This window comes from Erpetoichthys calabaricus, chromosome 2, assembly GCF_900747795.2.
Source record: "Erpetoichthys calabaricus chromosome 2, fErpCal1.3, whole genome shotgun sequence".
Lineage (NCBI taxonomy): Eukaryota > Metazoa > Chordata > Cladistia > Polypteriformes > Polypteridae > Erpetoichthys > Erpetoichthys calabaricus.
The window spans coordinates 331,700,900-331,719,186 of record NC_041395.2 but is presented as its reverse complement, the minus strand read 5'-3'; the positions used below and the strand labels follow the sequence as shown (position 1 = coordinate 331,719,186).

The window sequence follows — 18,287 nt, the reverse complement described above, 5'->3', positions numbered from 1 at the left end:
ATGCCACCACAACAATTTAGTTTAAAATTCGATAATCTAACTCGCCCAAACCTGCACACGGATCATGCCAAGTTGCTGTGCCGCTTCATCACAACACCTGTGCAGACTATGCAGGTTCGGGCAGAGCAGGGTTTGGTGGTTGTCCACGGACGCCGTGGGATTTGTGGTGGGGACACAGGCTGGACAGAATGGGTGTCTGCACCTGCTGACTGACGTCTCTCTGGGGTGCGAGGTCCAAAGACGCGTCTGTTTTAAAGGAAGGCACCAGGGGCTTGTGAGATTTCACATGAGCTGCCTGCACTGCGCTGTTTTAACCTTGTTTTATTGGATTTATTTATCGGATTTTTAACCTCCACCAGACTCCTTCTTTTTATGGATTATTCATCTACTTTTCAGAACACATGTTTTTGTTGAGTTGTTTTTAATAAAAGCACAGTTTGCCTTTTCACCATCCCCTTGCTTCAGGTGTGTGTTATGTTCTCAACTGCCACGCTCATCCAGTTATGATATTGATGGCATCGGGTTAAAGAGGCTCCCAAAAATGAAGATGGAGCATTGAGCCGACCCGCACCGTCACAGAAGACATACATACATATATATATGTATATAAACATATATACACACAGCATATATAATACTTTTGGCAATATCGTATATATATATATATATATATATATATATATATATATATATATATATATACTGTATATACACACACACATATACATATATATATATATATATATATATATATATATATATATATACATACACATATATATATACACATATATATATATATATATATATACACACACACACATATACTAGGGGGGCAAGTCCCCCTGGCACCTTCAGCGCACAACCCCCAGTTGTGGCCAGAATATTACTAAAAGTGTAAATGTACAAAAGAAAAATTATTATTTATTGGAGTCAAAATCACGAAATTCTATAAATATGTAAAAGAAAAATTAATTATTATTTAATGGAGTAAAAATCATGAAATGAGAATAAAATATCTACTCTCTTACCGATTGGATTATTCCTGTTAAACTGAGGCCCACTATGCGCGAAGCATTACTTTCTTGATATTTTAGTTTATAATCTAAAAATGGAATAAGAATCTGAAAATCTAACAACATCACATTAAAGTTCGATAAATCCTGAAAAGAATGTATATATATATATATATATATATATATATATATATATATATACAGTGTAGCGCAGGGAAATGGGAAATTCTCAATTGACATTCAATGTATGACTACACACATTTAATGATGAAATGTATTGTACAGGATATGCAATTAATGATGGTAATTAATATTCATTCAATATTCATTTTATGTTTTGGTGTTGTCCATTTCTCCGTACACATTCTGACAGCCTGTTGTGGATATTGTGCATTGCTCAATGTAACACATCAAGAGCGATTTCCTCTTCAATCCTTCTTCTCAGTTCAGGCTCCACCTGGGGACTTCATTTTTAAGGCTGAACCCGTTTTTTTCGAAATTACGCACCCATGTTGTAATCGCATGAGCAGACGGGACACAATCATGATGTCCTAAATGGAAATGATGGCAAAATTCCCTTTGCGCAGCAGTCACACTATCACCATTCTTATAAAAGGCTTTCACAGCACACCACTCCACTGCTCCATTACAACTAACAGCAAGTTGTTCTAAATGAGGTCGCATTGGTCCCAAACAGCTGCTGACGCCCCAGGGTCGCCAACACCCAGTTCCAAAATTTTCTATTTCCCTGCACCACCCTGTACGTACGCACACACACACACATAGTGTCATAATGCCACCTCCTTACACTAACACACAAGTGTGCAAAATTCTCCTTTATGGCTTCACATGTTCAGACCAAAACTAAGATGCACACCAAGGTCACAAACTGGCACACGCATACATTTAGACTCCCAGGTTACACTGCTTTAACTCTGCTGCTCATTTATTGTTCTGTAACAAGTCCTTAAGGGAGGCTTCTTTTGGTCTTCCTAACGTTTATAAATCATCATCAGTAAAGTGGGCATTCATCTGTGCCATGTGGCCTACTGATGGCCTGTTCACCTCTGTGCTGGGTGGCATTTGATATGCTGGTACTGTGACATATCAACAGGGCTGGATTAACCATTAAGCCAAACAAGCAGGTGCTTAGGGCATCATTACCAGATTTACCATGGACCGTATGGTACAAAACTGCAGATGGTGCAGCTGAACCCGGTCCCACATTAAATTACATACGTACATAAATATATATATATATAATAATGTAATAGTAATAAAAGAGGTTAATGATATGTATCAATACAACAATATTTGAATCTGCTAACTGCCACATGGTCCACTGAGGCTGACGTGATGGTTCTTGTCTTGGTCACGTCGGCCGTCCCGTTCAGTCGTCCACTGAGAGTGGGTGCAGCTCATGTTAATGGGGGCACTAAAATGTGTGAAGTGCTTCAGGCCTGTAAAAGTCTTAATCGGGCCCTGCTTATGAATATGAAGGATTCACAGGCCATATACTGACTGACATATGCAGTACTAAGTGACGTACAAAACGTCTCACTTAAGGCACTTTGGGCCGTTCCACAGTGAAGGCCACACTGCACAGAGATGAGCAGCCTAGCTACTGATGTCTAAGAAGGGTTTGTTATGAAGACCCAAAGAGGTGTTTGTTAAGGTCTCATTACACAGGAGTAAATAAGGGGCGGTTTTGCAGTACCTAAAGTGAATCCCACTCTAATAATAATTCTTTATATTTATAGAGTGTTTTTCTAGCTTTACACAGTGAGTGTGTGTGGGGGGGGGGGGTCCTCTTCATCCACCACTAATGTGAAGAAGTTACCTGGATGACGCAATGGCTGCCATTTGGCACCACTACTACACATTAGTTGCTATGTAGTGAAGGGTTGAGAGGTAGTTAGTTAATTAGATGATTTGGGGGGTTGGGGAGTACCAGAATGACCAAGTCATGGTGGGCAATTTAGCCAGGACATCGGGATACACCCTACCTTTTACAAAGGATGCCCAGGGACCTTTAATTAACCACAGAGAGTCAAACCCCTGCACTACAGAAGAGATCATCTATCTGCAGCTAAGCCTGTTCAGGCCCGGCCAGTCCATGGATGGGAGGAGACCTTGGGGGTCGCTGCTGGAAGTGGGGGCCGGTAAGGTGAACAGGGGGCGCTTACCCTAAGGTCTGACTGTGGATCCCAATGCCCCCAGTGCAATGACGGGGACAGTGTGTTGTAAAGATGGCGTGAAGTGAGGGCCCTGACTATGACTTTACAAAGACTGACAAGCAGACGCATACACCGCTGCTGTACGGCACACAAATTCACCTCACGTTCTGAGGATTTCGCACGAACTCATACGGTGGCTTCCTAATGCTACCTACACAGACTTAACAACCCCATGCACACAATGACACTTTATGGTCCATAACTTTCACTTTGAACTAATGCAGGGGCACACAGAGCCACTTTTGCGCTTGGTAATGCCACTTATACCAACACTGGAAAGTGTACAGTGTGAAATTATGGCTTCACAACACCACTTAAACAATGCCAGTCACACACACGCTAGAGGTTCATTTAATGTGTGCTCTCCTTCAGATTCACAGGTGTACCCGCTAGCCTTGAGGGGCTCCTATCAGATCCCCCACTTAACAGAGTCACTGTTCTCGAGTCCACCGTAAAGACCACAATCTGTGACTTTGCTATAACTCAGTTCATTTTTATTTATTATAAACATCAAATCTCTTGAAGGCGGACTTTCTAGAAATGTTCCCCGTTTTGGATTCTAAATCCCACCAAAGCTCATTTGTCGGTAAAGCAGGTGTTTCCCCAAATGCCTCCCAGTCGGCACTTTAGCAGGAAGGCCCCTGAATTTCTGAGAACTCGTCGCATTATCTGTGCGCTTCAAGCTACTCGATGTTCTAACTACTGAATTCTTGTAGACCCCACCCGAGTGCCCCTTGTCAAGTAAAATGAACTTCCTCCGCTCTTTTTATTTTTCTTCTTCACTCCTAGTATTACATAACACTCACGTCTGCCACCCCTCCCTGACATGTTCTGCAAACTTGTGTCAGGCGCCTGCCAAAAAACACAACACGTTCATTAATGACGGCACAAGGTGGCTGCAAGAAGACGCACTCGATCGTCTGACCCCGTTTTCTATGTTTTTTTTTTTAGCTGAACAAAATACAAGTAAATAAAAACAAACAAGCACCTGATGAAAAGGAAAAGATGCTTGTTAAAAAATTCTGACCCTTCACCGTAACCCACGTGGACCGAAGAGCTAATGAGACCCTTCAAAGGAGCCTGGAGTTACGTCGGGTACGAGTTGCTGCTGATTTTGTAACGAAAGCAGAAAAGTTCAAATTTGAAGTTAAAACAAAAGAACTGAAAACAAAAAACCTCTGATCCTCTCCGTCAAAGTAAAAAAAAGAAAGAAAGAAAGAAAGAAAGAAAGAGAAAGAATACAAAACACCCAAAGCTCATTCCTGCAACAAGAGGGCGCACTTTAGTGTTGGAAACCACATTTGGCCGAACGTGCCTTCGACTAAAATATCTGTCAAGTGTGAGTGTGCCTGGGCTCATTGCTACCGCCTTGGCACCTTGGGCACGCGAAGTGGCGCAGGACTCAGTGGCGCCTGGGTGATGTTTTACAAGATGAAGAGCGCGTGTGCGTGTGTGTGTACTCGCTCAAAGGAGGGCTGCAACTCACGGCAGCCGGCGGGACGGCCAAGAGCTTATTACCATTCGAAAGACACCGATATTGCATCATTTTCGCACAATGGCAATGATGGAAATGGCACCGGCTTAGGCAGCTGAAGTTTGGGGGGAGGGCTCTTAAACACAGATGGTTACCTCATCTCTCGCACAATACTGATTATAGCCCCCCATCCTCTTGAGCAGACCCCAGGGAGCATCATCGCAGCAGGCCAATGAAAGGTATCCCATTTGCAGCTCAAGCTCTTTTATGCAATACAAGCACACAGACACACAGTGAGAGTCTCTGAATTAAACTTCTTTGTGTCCCATTTTCTACATCGAAGAGCCATAGGTTGGCACACACGCACCCCCCACCCCCCCAAAGAAATTTGCTATTTCCATCCTAGCGCTACCGCGTTTCCGTGCATCCATTTTATGTTAAAGTTGCCAAACAGTTGTAGTCTAACGACACGTGACACAAGGTGGGCTTTGATTTTCTCGCTGCAGGCTTACACGTTTCCATTCACAGAGATTAAGAGAACGGCACAATTGTCATAAAATGTGAGAAACTGTACAGCAGTAGGCATGCAACTGATTTGGGGGGGGGGGGGGGGGGTCCCCTCAGAAATCAACATATCACACCAGGCGTTTAAATATCTTAATGCGATTCCTTGAACCTCCTCCTCCTCTTGTCTGCAGCATCACGCTTTTAGATGGCGTCGTATTCCTCTGACAGTCTGGCTCTACCTGTTTTGAGGTTCCAGGGGACGTCAGAAAGCATCAGCTGGAGTGGATTTCTTTTGTCAGAAACGTCCACTCACTGCAAATCCCCAACGGCAAAGACACAACATGGCACAGGCTGCGTGGGATGTTCATGCTCGAAATCCTACATGTGGTCTAATTATGGTTAAATGAATCCCAGAGCAGCCAGGAGCGCCTGTTCATAAACAAGCAGCATGCTGTCCACCGCTGGACTACAGAAATACTTCCTTAAACCGAGATGATGCTAAACCCGTTTCAATGGCGGCTTGACAAGGAAATGACACTGCCGAAGGGGCTGTCTTGTGCCGGGCTAGCGGCGTTGATGCCTTCGCGAGAGTCTAAAAAAGAGCAAAGCAGGGCCGGCGATGCACTACCAGTGGGGACTCGGCTGATAGATTAGGCAGCAGATCGTTTTCCAAAGCTCTGCCCTCTGCAGCAGCGCTAAAAAAGAGCCCAGCAGGACCCCTCCAGTAATCCTGAATAGCGAGGGATGCAGCCGCCTGACAAACTAATGCGTTTACATCTCAATGGTCGTGCACTGACAGATTATGTGGGAGGTCCTTTTATTTCCTCCCGGCTCTGCAAAAAAAAAAAATCGAAGTTGCCACCTAAGTGCACAGTCCATCATGCAGAGAAGAAACCCAAAAAATAATAATAATAATAAGGAGGACATTTCAAGAAAATGATCAAACGTTCAACACCACCAATCTCCCCCCCCCCCCCCCCCCCGCCCCATCATGATACAAACCTCTTAAATCCCTGCCTTCTTTCATTCTTCGTACCCTGATCTTCAGTTTCATTTCACTCTCATGCATTTCAGTCCAAAAGCTCTCCTCCGGCGGGGTAATTACAATGTCCACTGGCATCCAGGCAATTGTGCCAAAGTGCACGCCCCCTCGGGAAAAGGAATTAAATCAAGTTCTGACTTGTAGTCACAAAAATCATCCCCTGTTGCGACATGAATAAATAAATAATATAGACCACAAAAAAAATTGCAGGAGAAAGGCTTGCTTGCTGCTGTTGTTGTTTCCTTTGGCGCTGCAGTGGCTGTGCTAAATCCTTCTGCTGCCTGGCGTTCGGAGTCTGAGCTGCTATTGTTGTAAGCCTGCCTCTCTCTCTCTCTCTCTCGCTCTCGCTCTCTCTCTCTCTCGCTCGCCCTCACTCGCTCTCTCTCTCTCACTCACTCGCTCGCCCTCACTCTCTCTCTCTGCTCGGCTCCAGTGCCTGAATGAGCTCACTTGCCGTGCGCATGGACACTGCACTCATCAGCCAGGGATCAGTCATAGCTAATGTGTAAGGCATGTAACCGCATTCCTTACTCACCACTCAAATATGTGGCCACCTTAAGGGCCTTACACATCGGTAGGCGTGTGCTTCTGCTGCGGATCCCTTAAGGAGGAACAGCAACATCAGACTTTCTGAATAAGCCCTCTTGAAGACATTTCCTTTTCTCCAGGCGAACTGGAGGCAAAACAGTCAATGCGCAATTTACCAAAATGCGGCCGTACAGAAGTTGGCTCATTCCGCTGTCCGGTTTGCTTCGGCGTCTGCTGACAGGCTTCCTCAAACCTTCCCGACGGAATACATCTGTCAAGGACGGAGACGGGACTTTTTTTTTTTTTGGGAAGCGTATGCCGTGCCAGCCCTTGTAGCCAGGATCGGTTCCAGCCCTCCACGAGCATGAACTGGACTGAGCAGAACTGAGGGAGGCGGGTTTGGGTAACCTGGACACTCTCAGACAATCTTAGGCCACGCTGTAATTTCATTCCTAAGCAGGTTCTCAAAGCGACGAAAATGAAAGGCAGGCCTGAAATTCACCTGTTTCCAACCACAACAAACGGACAACACCAACAAACATATCAGCTGCTCTGGGATGTCAACCAGTACTGCGTAAACACATCTACAGTGCCCACCACAATGTTTGGGACAAAGACACATTTGTCCTTGATTTGCTCCAAACCATTCAGACATTGTAAGGGCATTTGCAGACATTTTGATCACACAACCTTTTCTCTACACGGTCCCCCCATTTCATGGCACCATACTCTCTGGGACACAAGGGTTTGGTGATTTCTCAGGTGGGTTTCAATGCTTCATTGATGCAGCCATAAGATACGTAGGCGACCTTAGAAGACCCTTTTCTTTCATCAACATCTGACTTTCTCAGTCTGCAGCCGTACTGCTTCTTCCAGCACATTCGTCTTGTGCTTCTTTCACTCCCCATGGTGTTCCTGCATTTGCCTCATAATGTAACGTGGACAGAGAGACAGCTAGTTTAGAACATCTGATTTGTCCCCATATATAATGTACACACCGACATAGAAACTCGGAGAGATGCACTCAGACGCACTCAAAGTCCTCCTCTCTTTCCAAGCCTTTTCATTTGTCCGGTGTATTAGCCGTACACGGAGAGTAACTGGTGGCTGGTCTCAGTGACAGCACGCGTCCCCGGCTGTAAACGAACAGCGCCGGCCACACACCTGGGGTTTCCTGTGCAGGTAGAGCACAAGTGTCCCATTGGGTTACAAAGGCGATCAAAAGTAAAAAAAAAAAAAACTCTCACAAATGTTATAAAGCATCTAACAGAAATAACTACTTACAGACTATTTAAAGAGAACAAACAGAAACGATTTTACACGATTTAAGAACAATAAAACAGGCACAAAACAAGGAGAGATGCACTGAGAGGTCTGCCAATCCAATCCACACACACATTATATTGCACACTATATTGCGGTCGACCCGACACAGACTCACACTGAGGGACGTGTAAAAGCACAAAGACTTTTATTTTTCTTCACCTGTGGGGCACCTTCTTCCCCGTGAACCCCACAGGCAATACACAGTCCCAAAGCACTCGAGACAAACACTCCTCGGGCACCACCACTCCTCCTGTCTAGCTTCGTCCTCCACCTCCCGACTCCAGCCCTCGAGTGGTGGCTGCTGGCCCCTTTTATAATTCACCCGGAAGTGCTCCAGGTGCTTGATTGGCTTATTCCGGCTGCACTTCCGGGTATGGTGCATACTGGCCCACAGGGCCGCAGGAGTCCCAGCTACAGCACACCCCGGTGGTGCCTGCGGGACCCAACAGAGCTGCATCCAACTCCGACTCCTGTGGAGCCCTGCGGGAGCCTGAGGCACCTCTCCAACCCAGGGGGGCGGCCATCTAGCGTCCAGGGGGAGGTATTGCACTGTCCAGGGCTGCTCCCCCTGAAGATACAGTGCTGGGGCGTCCTGGCTGGGTATGGACGCCAGCCATGTGCCACAGCACACATACATACATACATACATACATACATACTATAATAGATAGATAGATAGATAGATAGATAGATAGATAGATACTTTATTAATCCCAAGGGGACATTTACATACTCCAGCAGCAGCATACTGATAAAGAAAATATTAAATTAAAGCGTGATAACAATGCAGGTATACAGACAGACAGTAACTTTGTATAATGTTAACGTTTACCCCCCCCGGGTGGAATTGAAGAGTCGCATAGTGTGGGGGAGGAACGATCTTCTCAGTCTGTCAGTGGAGCAGGACGGTGACAGCAGTCTGTTGCTGAAGCTGCTCTTCTATCTGATTCTTAGCGCGATGAGAGAAGTCGCAAAAACAACCAGAATGTTCAAACAAATTCTAGAAAAAAAAAACCTGATTTAAATCCGTGAAGTAGTTCTCTCGTTTGCTTGCTAAGTGGATGTAAGGTACCCCCCAAAGCTGGAGCGTGAGTGAGGAGGGCCTCACCCCGATCCCCTCAGCCCAATGCGTCTCTCGGATTTGCGCAAATAAATTGGTACCACAAGCGAACTATGATACATTGTGCAATAAGAGAAGTCGCAAAATCAACCGGAATGTTCAAGCAAACTATAGAAAAAAACCAGCTCTAAATCCGTTAAGTAGTTCTCTCAGACAGACAGGCAGATAGACGTTGGATTTTAAATATATAGAGTTATCAAACGCTGCCCATAAATAAAAGCATATTTTATGCTTTATATATATTCCCTAGCCACCGTATCTGTCAAAGGCAGGTAACAGAATCATTTAAAATTACTTGCTGTCTCTTGCCCTATGTGTACCTTCAGTGCCCTTCCTCGGTATTCGCGTGTGTCTGAGCCTCTCTATACCATCGACTGCACTCTCGTCAAGCCCGCTTCTTAGACTCTGTTATCATTTTTGAGGCGCCTTTCTCACCTCCTGTTTGGTTTTATACTTGCCAAGTTTGAAGCTGACTCTCTTAGCACATCTCAATAGACCTTTAGTCCTCCATGTGCGACTCACACTCGCGTTTCCTCTTTTGTCACATCATCAAACCCATACTGACCAATCACACCAAAGCCAAACTGACCAATCAAACCAAACCAAACTGACCAATCACACCAAAGCCAAACTGACCAATCAGATTGCTCAGAGGGCTGGACAAACAGACCTTAGTGTTTTATTAAAGAGTAGATATAAATATTGTATGAATATATATTACAAAATCAACTTGCGTTACTTCAGAGTCTTAATATGTTTGCTTCAGACTGTAAATGTCTCATTATAAAATGAATCTGAAAGTCCTTCATTTACTATGAAAGCTGCTGTTACATTTTCATCAACGACAAGATCAAAGTTTTTGTCCACTGCTTATCAGATGACATCTCTATATTGACTTTTTTAGGACAACATATTTATAATGGTTAATCTTAAAGAATATATATGCTACTAAAAAAGCCTTCATTACATTATACAGGGTGAGTCAAAATTATGTTAACATTTCAATGGCAGAAACAATTTATTCACAAACATATTTCATATGTGCAAGATGATTTACAATAATGTCTCAGCCTGTATGCCATCATTGTTCAAAACATACACCATATGTGGCACATAAATTGTCCACAAAAATTGTATATAAGTAAATGCATAGCGGTACTATTAATGTTAACATAATTTTGACTTACTCTATATAACATATCCAAACATGAGTAATCCAATTGAAGGCGCCTGTCCTGGCAGCAGCTGGGCACAAGACATTAATTACCAGTGGATGGAGTGCCAGTCCAATCCAGGGATAACTCTCAACACACTCGTAATGTCAAATTAAGATTACTAATCCACCTAACCTGCACCTGCCAAGAACAAAGTTGTTCGATTTACACGGCGAGTTGGCTGTGACGTCAATTACTGAGTAATTGGCTGTAATGAGAGAAATAAGAACATGAGAGCAATCTGGACAACAGCAGGCCATTCAGCCCAACACAGCTCACCAGTCCTGTCCACTTCATTCTTCCGAATAACATCAAGTTGAGTTTTGAAAATCACTAAAGTCTTAGTGTTCACCACACTATTTGGTTACTTATTCCAAGTGTCTGCATTTCTCTCTGTAAAGAAAAACTTCCTAATGTTTGTGAGAAATTTCCCCTTCACAAGTTTCAAACTGTGTCCCCGTGTTGTTGATGAACGCATTTCAAAGTCACAGTCTCGATCCACTGGACTAATTCACTCCATCATTTTAAACATTTTTAATCTTTCCTCATAACTCATCCCCTGTAGCCCTGAATCAGCCTAGTCGCTCTTCTCTGGACCGTTTCTAGTGCTGCTGTGTCCTTTTTGTAGCCTGGAGATCAAAACTGCACCCAGTACTGCAGATGAGGCCTAACCAGTGTGTTATAAAGCTTGAGCAGAACCTCCTGTGACTTGCACTCCACACATCAGGGCACAATATAACCTCACATTCTATTAGCCTTCTTAATGGCTTCTGCACACTGTCTGGCAGTTAATTGCCTAGAGTCCACTATGACATCTCAATTCTTCTTATAAGAGCTACTTGTGTATTCAGATTAGAACATTCAAGACAAGAACAGGTCATTCAGCCCAACACAACTCACCAGTCCTGTCCACTTCATTCTTCAAAATAACATCAAGTTGAGTTTTGAAGGTCCCTAAAGTTCTCCTGTCTACCACACTACTTGGTCACTTATTCCAGGTGTCTGAGGTTCTCTCTGTAAAGTGAAACTTCCTGATGTTTGTGCAAAATTTCCCCTTAACAAGTTTCTAACTGTGTCCCCGTGTTCTTGATGAACTTATTTTAAAGTCACCGTCTCGATCCACTGGACTAATTCCCTTCATCATTTTAAACACTTCAGTCAGGTCTCCTCTTCATCTCTGTAAAGGCTCAGCTCTTTTAATCTTTCCTCATAACTCATCCCCTGTAGCCCTGGACTCAGCCTAGTTGCTCTTCTCTGGACCTTTTCTAGTGCTGTTATGTCCTTTTTGTAGCCTGGACACCAAAACTGCACCCAGTACTCCAGATGAGGCCTCACCAGTGTGTTATAAAGCTTGAGCAGAACCTCCTTGGACCTCTTAACCTTGAGGACATCAGTAGAAATGAAGGCAAAGCGCATTTAAAACTGGAGCCAGGAGGCTCTTCTTTACATAAAGAGTTCCGAGACTCTGAAACAAGCCACCAAACATGGAGTTGAAGCTGAGACCTGGACAACCTTTAAGACGAATCTGGATGAGATGTTGGGACAGCTTAACTATTAGCTAAACAGATGGGCTTGATGGACTGAATGGTTTCCTCTCACTTGTCAGATTTCTCATGTTCTGTGTTCTTGCACTCCACACATCAAGGTGCTATATAACCTGACATTCTGTGAGCCTTCTTAATGGCTTCTGCACATTGGCAGTTCATAGTGTTGAGACCACCATGACTCCTAATTCCTTCTCATTAGGCGTACTTTCGATTTTCAGACCTCCCATTGTGTATTCCAAAAAGCAGAGTGACACCTAATGTACAATACTTCTCCATCCTCTTTAATAAAATCCCTGTGTGCGTCCATGTGTCTGTGTGTGTGTGTCTTCTGGTGAAGTGTGCATGCATGGGGCACTCTTTAATAAAGGACATCATTGCTGGGGAGAGTGCTGATTGGGTACTCGCGACCGCGCACATAAAATCCGTTGCTGGGGAGACGCCACACATACAATAATCAGCTGCACGCCAGCACACATTAAAATACTTGCTGGGGAACTGCACAGTACTTGCTGGAGAGACGCCACAGCAAGCTAAAATAAAGAGAGGCAGGATAGGAGATCTTCAAACAGACACAACACATCACTCAACAGCCACAGAGGACAGGATAAATGTAATATTAATTATACTTACTGTATTGTCATATACGTTTCTATTTTATTTTTATTATTATTTTACTTTAGGCTTCTTGCAAAAATAATTTTGACAAAAAAAAATTAAGACAAGAAACAGAATGAGGTCAAGGTCCCTTGCCATTTAATATAGACTGTTCCTACTGATGTTTATGCACTACTGTTTTAGCGCCCGTTATTGTAACAGGCTTAATGTCTAGTTTTCTTATAAACTGTCCCCACAAAATGCTCTGCAGATTATGTCACCGAGACCCTTCAGAATGTTGAACTTGAACATCTGTTAAATATTTGCCAAAAGAGAAACCCATGTGTAAATTGTGTGAGATGCAGCATTATTTATAACAGTGAGCCCCGAGGTAAAAATGAAGGTTTTTTTTCAATAAATAATAGTCGTCTGTGATGTCATTCAACTGGAATTTAAAACACTCGCACATCAAAAAGGCGACTCTACAGAGATCTAAACGTGGAGGGCAGCACGGCTTGGACAAACTTTCAGTTCTACCACCGGGCTGCCAGCACTTGCGTTTAAAATCCGCTCAATATGCAGGGCCCTGTGCTCCAGTCAACTAGAATTATGGGTAAAGCTCCCACAATGCAGCAGTTTACCATTCATTAAAGATTTGGAACCATTGGAGGCCAATTTTATGGGATCTGTGGCCCTTTTACATGCTTATCACTTATTTCCTCCTCCCTTAACCTACATGTGTAGCATTCACCCTATGGAAGTCGTCAGTTATCTCGTCAATATGGAGGTCTCTGGATTTCAAGCTTCAAATGTAACCTTACAGTGAGATTTTTTCCCCCTAATTACAAACTTTGTCCAAAGCTCCCTACTTAAGTTTCTTCAGTTTCCACTGCTGAGGTGATTCTGGCTAGTCTGCCAACCGCGTCTCCAGAGTACAGAAATAAAATTTATAGGGATTTACACTTTGATGATCTCAGGGAATGATGGGAAAAACTCAGAACGGGGCGGAGTCCACACGTTCCCAACGCCCATTCTGGTTCAGTGCAGTTTGTACCAAGCACGGTGTAACTCAACTAAAGGTTACAACTCCTTGAGAAAGCATCCAAACCCCGTCGCTCATTACACCGTGATAAGTGGTCCGTAACCTCGGGCAGGTTTTTAAATACATAATGGCATCCCGAGAGCGTGCAGGTGGGCGCATGACAGCACTACTCCGGTGAGGGGGCTGATCGCGCACTCACATTCAAATGCGGGTTGATCAGGTGCTTCATTCACCCCTCTGAGTGGGCGGAGGGTCTCATCTGCAACAGATCGGGCAACATTAAGAGAAAAGGGGAAAGGCAAAAAGAAAAGAAAGAAAGGAAGGGAGGATAAAGGAAAGAAGGACAGAGACGGCAGGACCGGGAGACACCAGCGTTGCGTGGCGATGAAGGCACACAGCCGGGTAGAAAGCCCTAAAAAAGGAGCTTAGGGGTTGACGCTCAAGGGGGCTGAAGAGGGCCACTCCAGCTGAGCATTTTAGGGTATCCGGGGTGGCCCAATGCTCACCCTCGTGTAAGGCTGAGGAGTGGCAGCGAGAGTTGGAGGGGTGAGGATTGGCATGGCGCCCTGCAGGAAGCCCATGGGACAGCAGGTACCTGGACCTGTGAAGAAGGGGGGGCCGTGTCTGTCATGAACGACGTTTCCTCTGGCTGCAGGACCCTGTGTGGGGTAAGCAGAGGAGGCAGTGGACAGTGGCTCTGTAAAGGATTTTCTACTAAATATTGAAAATGATCATTTTATTTATGATTAAGTTAAGTTTGTCCAAATACTTTTGAGCCCCTTGGAAATTTTGGTTCTATGGAAAAAAATGGCAGTCATTCCTAAACAGCTCATGAAATATTTTTCGTAAAACCGCTTAAATTAAAGTTAAAAGTCTACGCTTCAGTCACATAATGATTGCTTCATTTCAAATCCATTGTGGTGGCATAGAGAGCCAAAATTATAAGAATTGTGTCGCAGTCCAAGTACTTAGGGACCTGACTGTAGAAGGATAGACAGAAATGAAAAGTCACGTCAGCTTGGGGAGCATGCACTGGTATAGCTCGTTGCTGCACCCACCACACAATGAAACAGCTCAGGACCCTGGTTGGCAACCCCCCAGGCAGACAGGCAGTCCGATCCCACCCCTGGAAATGACCCTCTATCTGCCACAGCCAGGTGTTATGTGGATGTCCCCTTGGCCTGGTCCAGCCAGTTGGGTCTTCAACAATGAGGGTCCTGCAAGCCACATCACCCTCGGGTAATCGTGCCATATGGCCGTAGTGCAGTAATTGACGCTCCCTCACAATGCAAGTCATGTGCCTCATTTGGGACACCATGAGCAACACAAAGTCAAACCAGCGGTACCCAAGGATTCTCTGAAGAGACACAAAACTGAAGGAGTCCAGTCTCAGTCTCAGGTCACTGGAAAGCGTCCATGTCTCGTAACAAGGAGCACCAGGACTCTAAAGACTTGGACCTGCGTCCTTTTGCATAGATATCAGGAGTGCCACACACCCCTTTCCAGCGACCTCATGACCCCCCCCCATGCTCTCACAATCTGTCTACTGGCCACATAGGAAGAGTCATCATGAAAGGCACTATATAATATATGTAGATAGATAGATAGATAGATAGATAGATAGATAGATAGATAGATAGATAGATAGATAGATAGATAGATAGATAGATAGATAGATAGATAGATAGATAGCACTTTATTTGTCCCCAGGGGGGAAATTTGGCTTTTAACAGGAGTTCTTTAAATATATAAACAAGTAGATAAGTAAATAAGTAAGTAAATAAATAATATACACACAGTCTGAACATACATACAAGAATGACTATAAAGTAAGAAAACAAAAAGTACAAAGCCCTAGGCAGCTTATGAGATATACTAAGATATAAAATGCTGGGCCGCTCCTCAGCAGCAGGCCATATTACTTGCTCAGAATGGCGGCTCCTCACGTTTTTTAATTGTTCAGAGTGGGTACATCTGTGCAGGGCTCCAAATAGGACTGCAGCTAACCAGCCGTGTGGTTTCTATTTGTGGCGTTACGGCAAATCTTGTATACAAACAAGTGATAATCTCCAAATGTGGCTCTGTCAAGCGGCTATATTAAGTAAACCCTCAAAGTATTGCAACTACCCAGCTGCCTCACTAACAAGATGAGCACAATGAGATCACTCACATTCTTTACAAAAAAAAAAAAAAAAAAGCTAAGGAAAATTGAAAAGACTCTAAAATGCATTTATTTTGTATTCTTTTGAACAGAAGCATTTCAAAAGTTTGAACACAAAGGTAAATAACTAACCAGCTGAGCAGAGGTTATCTTGTATGCACAATTCTGAAAATGAAAGAGAATCTTAAACTTCTTGCATCATCGGCAGTCAAAATGAATAAAAAAAAAAAAAACGTTTAGCCTTTTGGTACGGGCCAAGAAATCCTAAAGGAGCCTCTTTGAGAACAGTTAGTTATCTATTTTAACAAAACAGGCTTGACTGAAGCTGCCGTAGTCAATCCTGGAAACACATGGTGCTAAGACTGGCACCAAAACTGGCAACCCCAACTGGTGTTTGAGTAAAATGCATTTTGTTGTTTAAAATTTACACAACATTCACTTCATCTTTCAAATTTTATTAGGCCATATTTCAGCATTGTGGCACAGTAGTCAGTGCGGCCGCCTCACAGTTACAGCATCCTGCTGGGTGTTGCCTGTATGGTGTTTGCATGTTTTCCTTGTGTCTACATGGGAGCTCCCAAATCACCCAACACCAAATAGATAAATAGACACACAGATATGAAAGGCACCGATAGATAGATAGATAGATAGATAGATAGATAGATAGATAGATAGATAGATAGATAGATAGATAGATATGAAAGGCCATATATAATAGATGGATGAATGGAACTTTATTTGTCTTCATGGGGATGTTTGGCTTCTTTGAGAGGCTCTTTAAATAAATAAATAAATAAATAAATAAGTAGATAAATGAATACATATACTCACGCACTATAGTCTAAACACACTCCATAATGACTAAAAAACAAGAACATGTTGTGCAGTCAGCTGAAAATGTTGAACCTAAAGATGATAAATAATTATTTGACTACATGAGGTAGTTGAAGAAAAACCTCTAACCGGTGCCATTTTGTCATATTTGTTCATTTTTCTTACACATACAGTAGAATGCGGTCCATTTTGATTTAAAAGCTAATATGTTTTAAAGAAATATTGCCAAGTCATTTTCTAACCCACTTAATCCAGACCAGGGCCATGCGTTGGTGCTGAAGCCTATCCCAGGTAGCATAGGGTGTAAGGCAGGAACAAACCATGAACAGGCACCAATCCATTACAGGGCAAATATACACACACACTCGGGCAGATTAGCTGTTAAATTCATCCATTATATAGTGCCTTTCATATCTATCTATCATATAGTGCCTTTCACATCTATCTATCTCTCTATCTAACTATTATATAGTGCCTTTCATATCTATCTATTATATAGTGCCTTTCATATCTATCTATTTCTCTATCTATTATATAGTGCCTTTCATATCTATCTATCTCTCTATCTATTATACAGTGCTTTTCATATCTATCTATCTATCTATTATACAGTGCCTTTCACATCTATCTATCTATTATATAGTGCCTTTCACATTTCTCTATCTCTCTATCTAACATAGTGCCTTCACATCTATCTATCTCTCTATTATACAGTGCCTTTCACATCTATCTATCTATCTATCTATCTATCTATCTATCTATTATATAGTGCCTTTCATATTTATCTATCTATTATATAGTGCCTTTCATATCTATCTAAGTGTTTCCTACTGATGTAGACACTGAACTATACGTTATGACCCTTATGTTCCAGGTGACACCACTGAGCCCCATGTGGCCCATGAGATTTGCTGTTCTGCCAGTGATGCCTCCTACTTTAGAACAGCAATATTAAAAACGAGATATGATTTGTAAGTCCCTTTGGATAAACTCACCTGCTAAACAAGTCAGCGTGATGTGAATAAGCAGGGATTTACAGCACAATGCAGGTTTTCATTCTTGGAGAGCACAGTCCAGCCGAGCCAAGTGCTTCTCATTCGCAGGTTAAAAAAGGAAACTTTCAATGGGGGCAAATTAGCAATGGCAGCCTACTGGTTAGCAGAGATGACCTTTTTATCTTTGTGCCTTCTTTGGATGAGAATTAGCTCTGCACTTCTTTTTTTAAAATCTGGCTTTGATTCTCATTGGTATGCCATTGCCAGGTCTGACAATGTAAATGATCATTAATGGTTATCTTTAGCGTCTGCCCAGTATTTATTTTGGCCGAGGTACCAGAGTGCTGCTGCCTCACAGCTTAAGGAGTCTAGATTTAAATCCTGGCCTGGTCACTGTCCTCTGTGGGATTTGCACAGTGCCTAATTTGCCAAGGTGGGTTTTTTCTCTTCATATTGAACAGTTTATTCTAACTGCCAACTCTGACTTGCCTGGCGGGTTTATGTGCGTACAGAGACGCTCCTCTGTTGTGTCCGATGCTGCAGGGCTGTGGACTCGGCACACAGAACCTTTGAGACCGACGACTCAATCTATGGTCCCACCGACTCCAAGTCTGAGTCCGTCCATGACTCCTCAATTTATGGTACCACTG

The 18,287-nt window shown here is 43.3% G+C and overlaps 1 protein-coding gene across 2 annotated transcripts in view; it reads right to left on the bottom strand.

Annotated features, from left to right (window-relative positions):
- The window catches only part of dusp8a (dual specificity phosphatase 8a), a 412,005-nt gene that overhangs the window by 40,885 nt on the left and 352,833 nt on the right, over positions 1 to 18,287 (bottom strand). Inside the window, exon 1 of one of the 2 annotated variants that reach the window (XM_028796024.2) lies at positions 6,237 to 6,738. The exons of the other annotated variant lie outside the window; for it this stretch is intronic. Coding sequence (XP_028651857.2) covers positions 6,237 to 6,354 — 118 coding nt within the window. The 5' untranslated portion in view covers positions 6,355 to 6,738. Of the gene's footprint in view, positions 1 to 6,236; positions 6,739 to 18,287 lie in introns of those variants that run through there. 2 annotated transcript variants of the gene reach the window in all.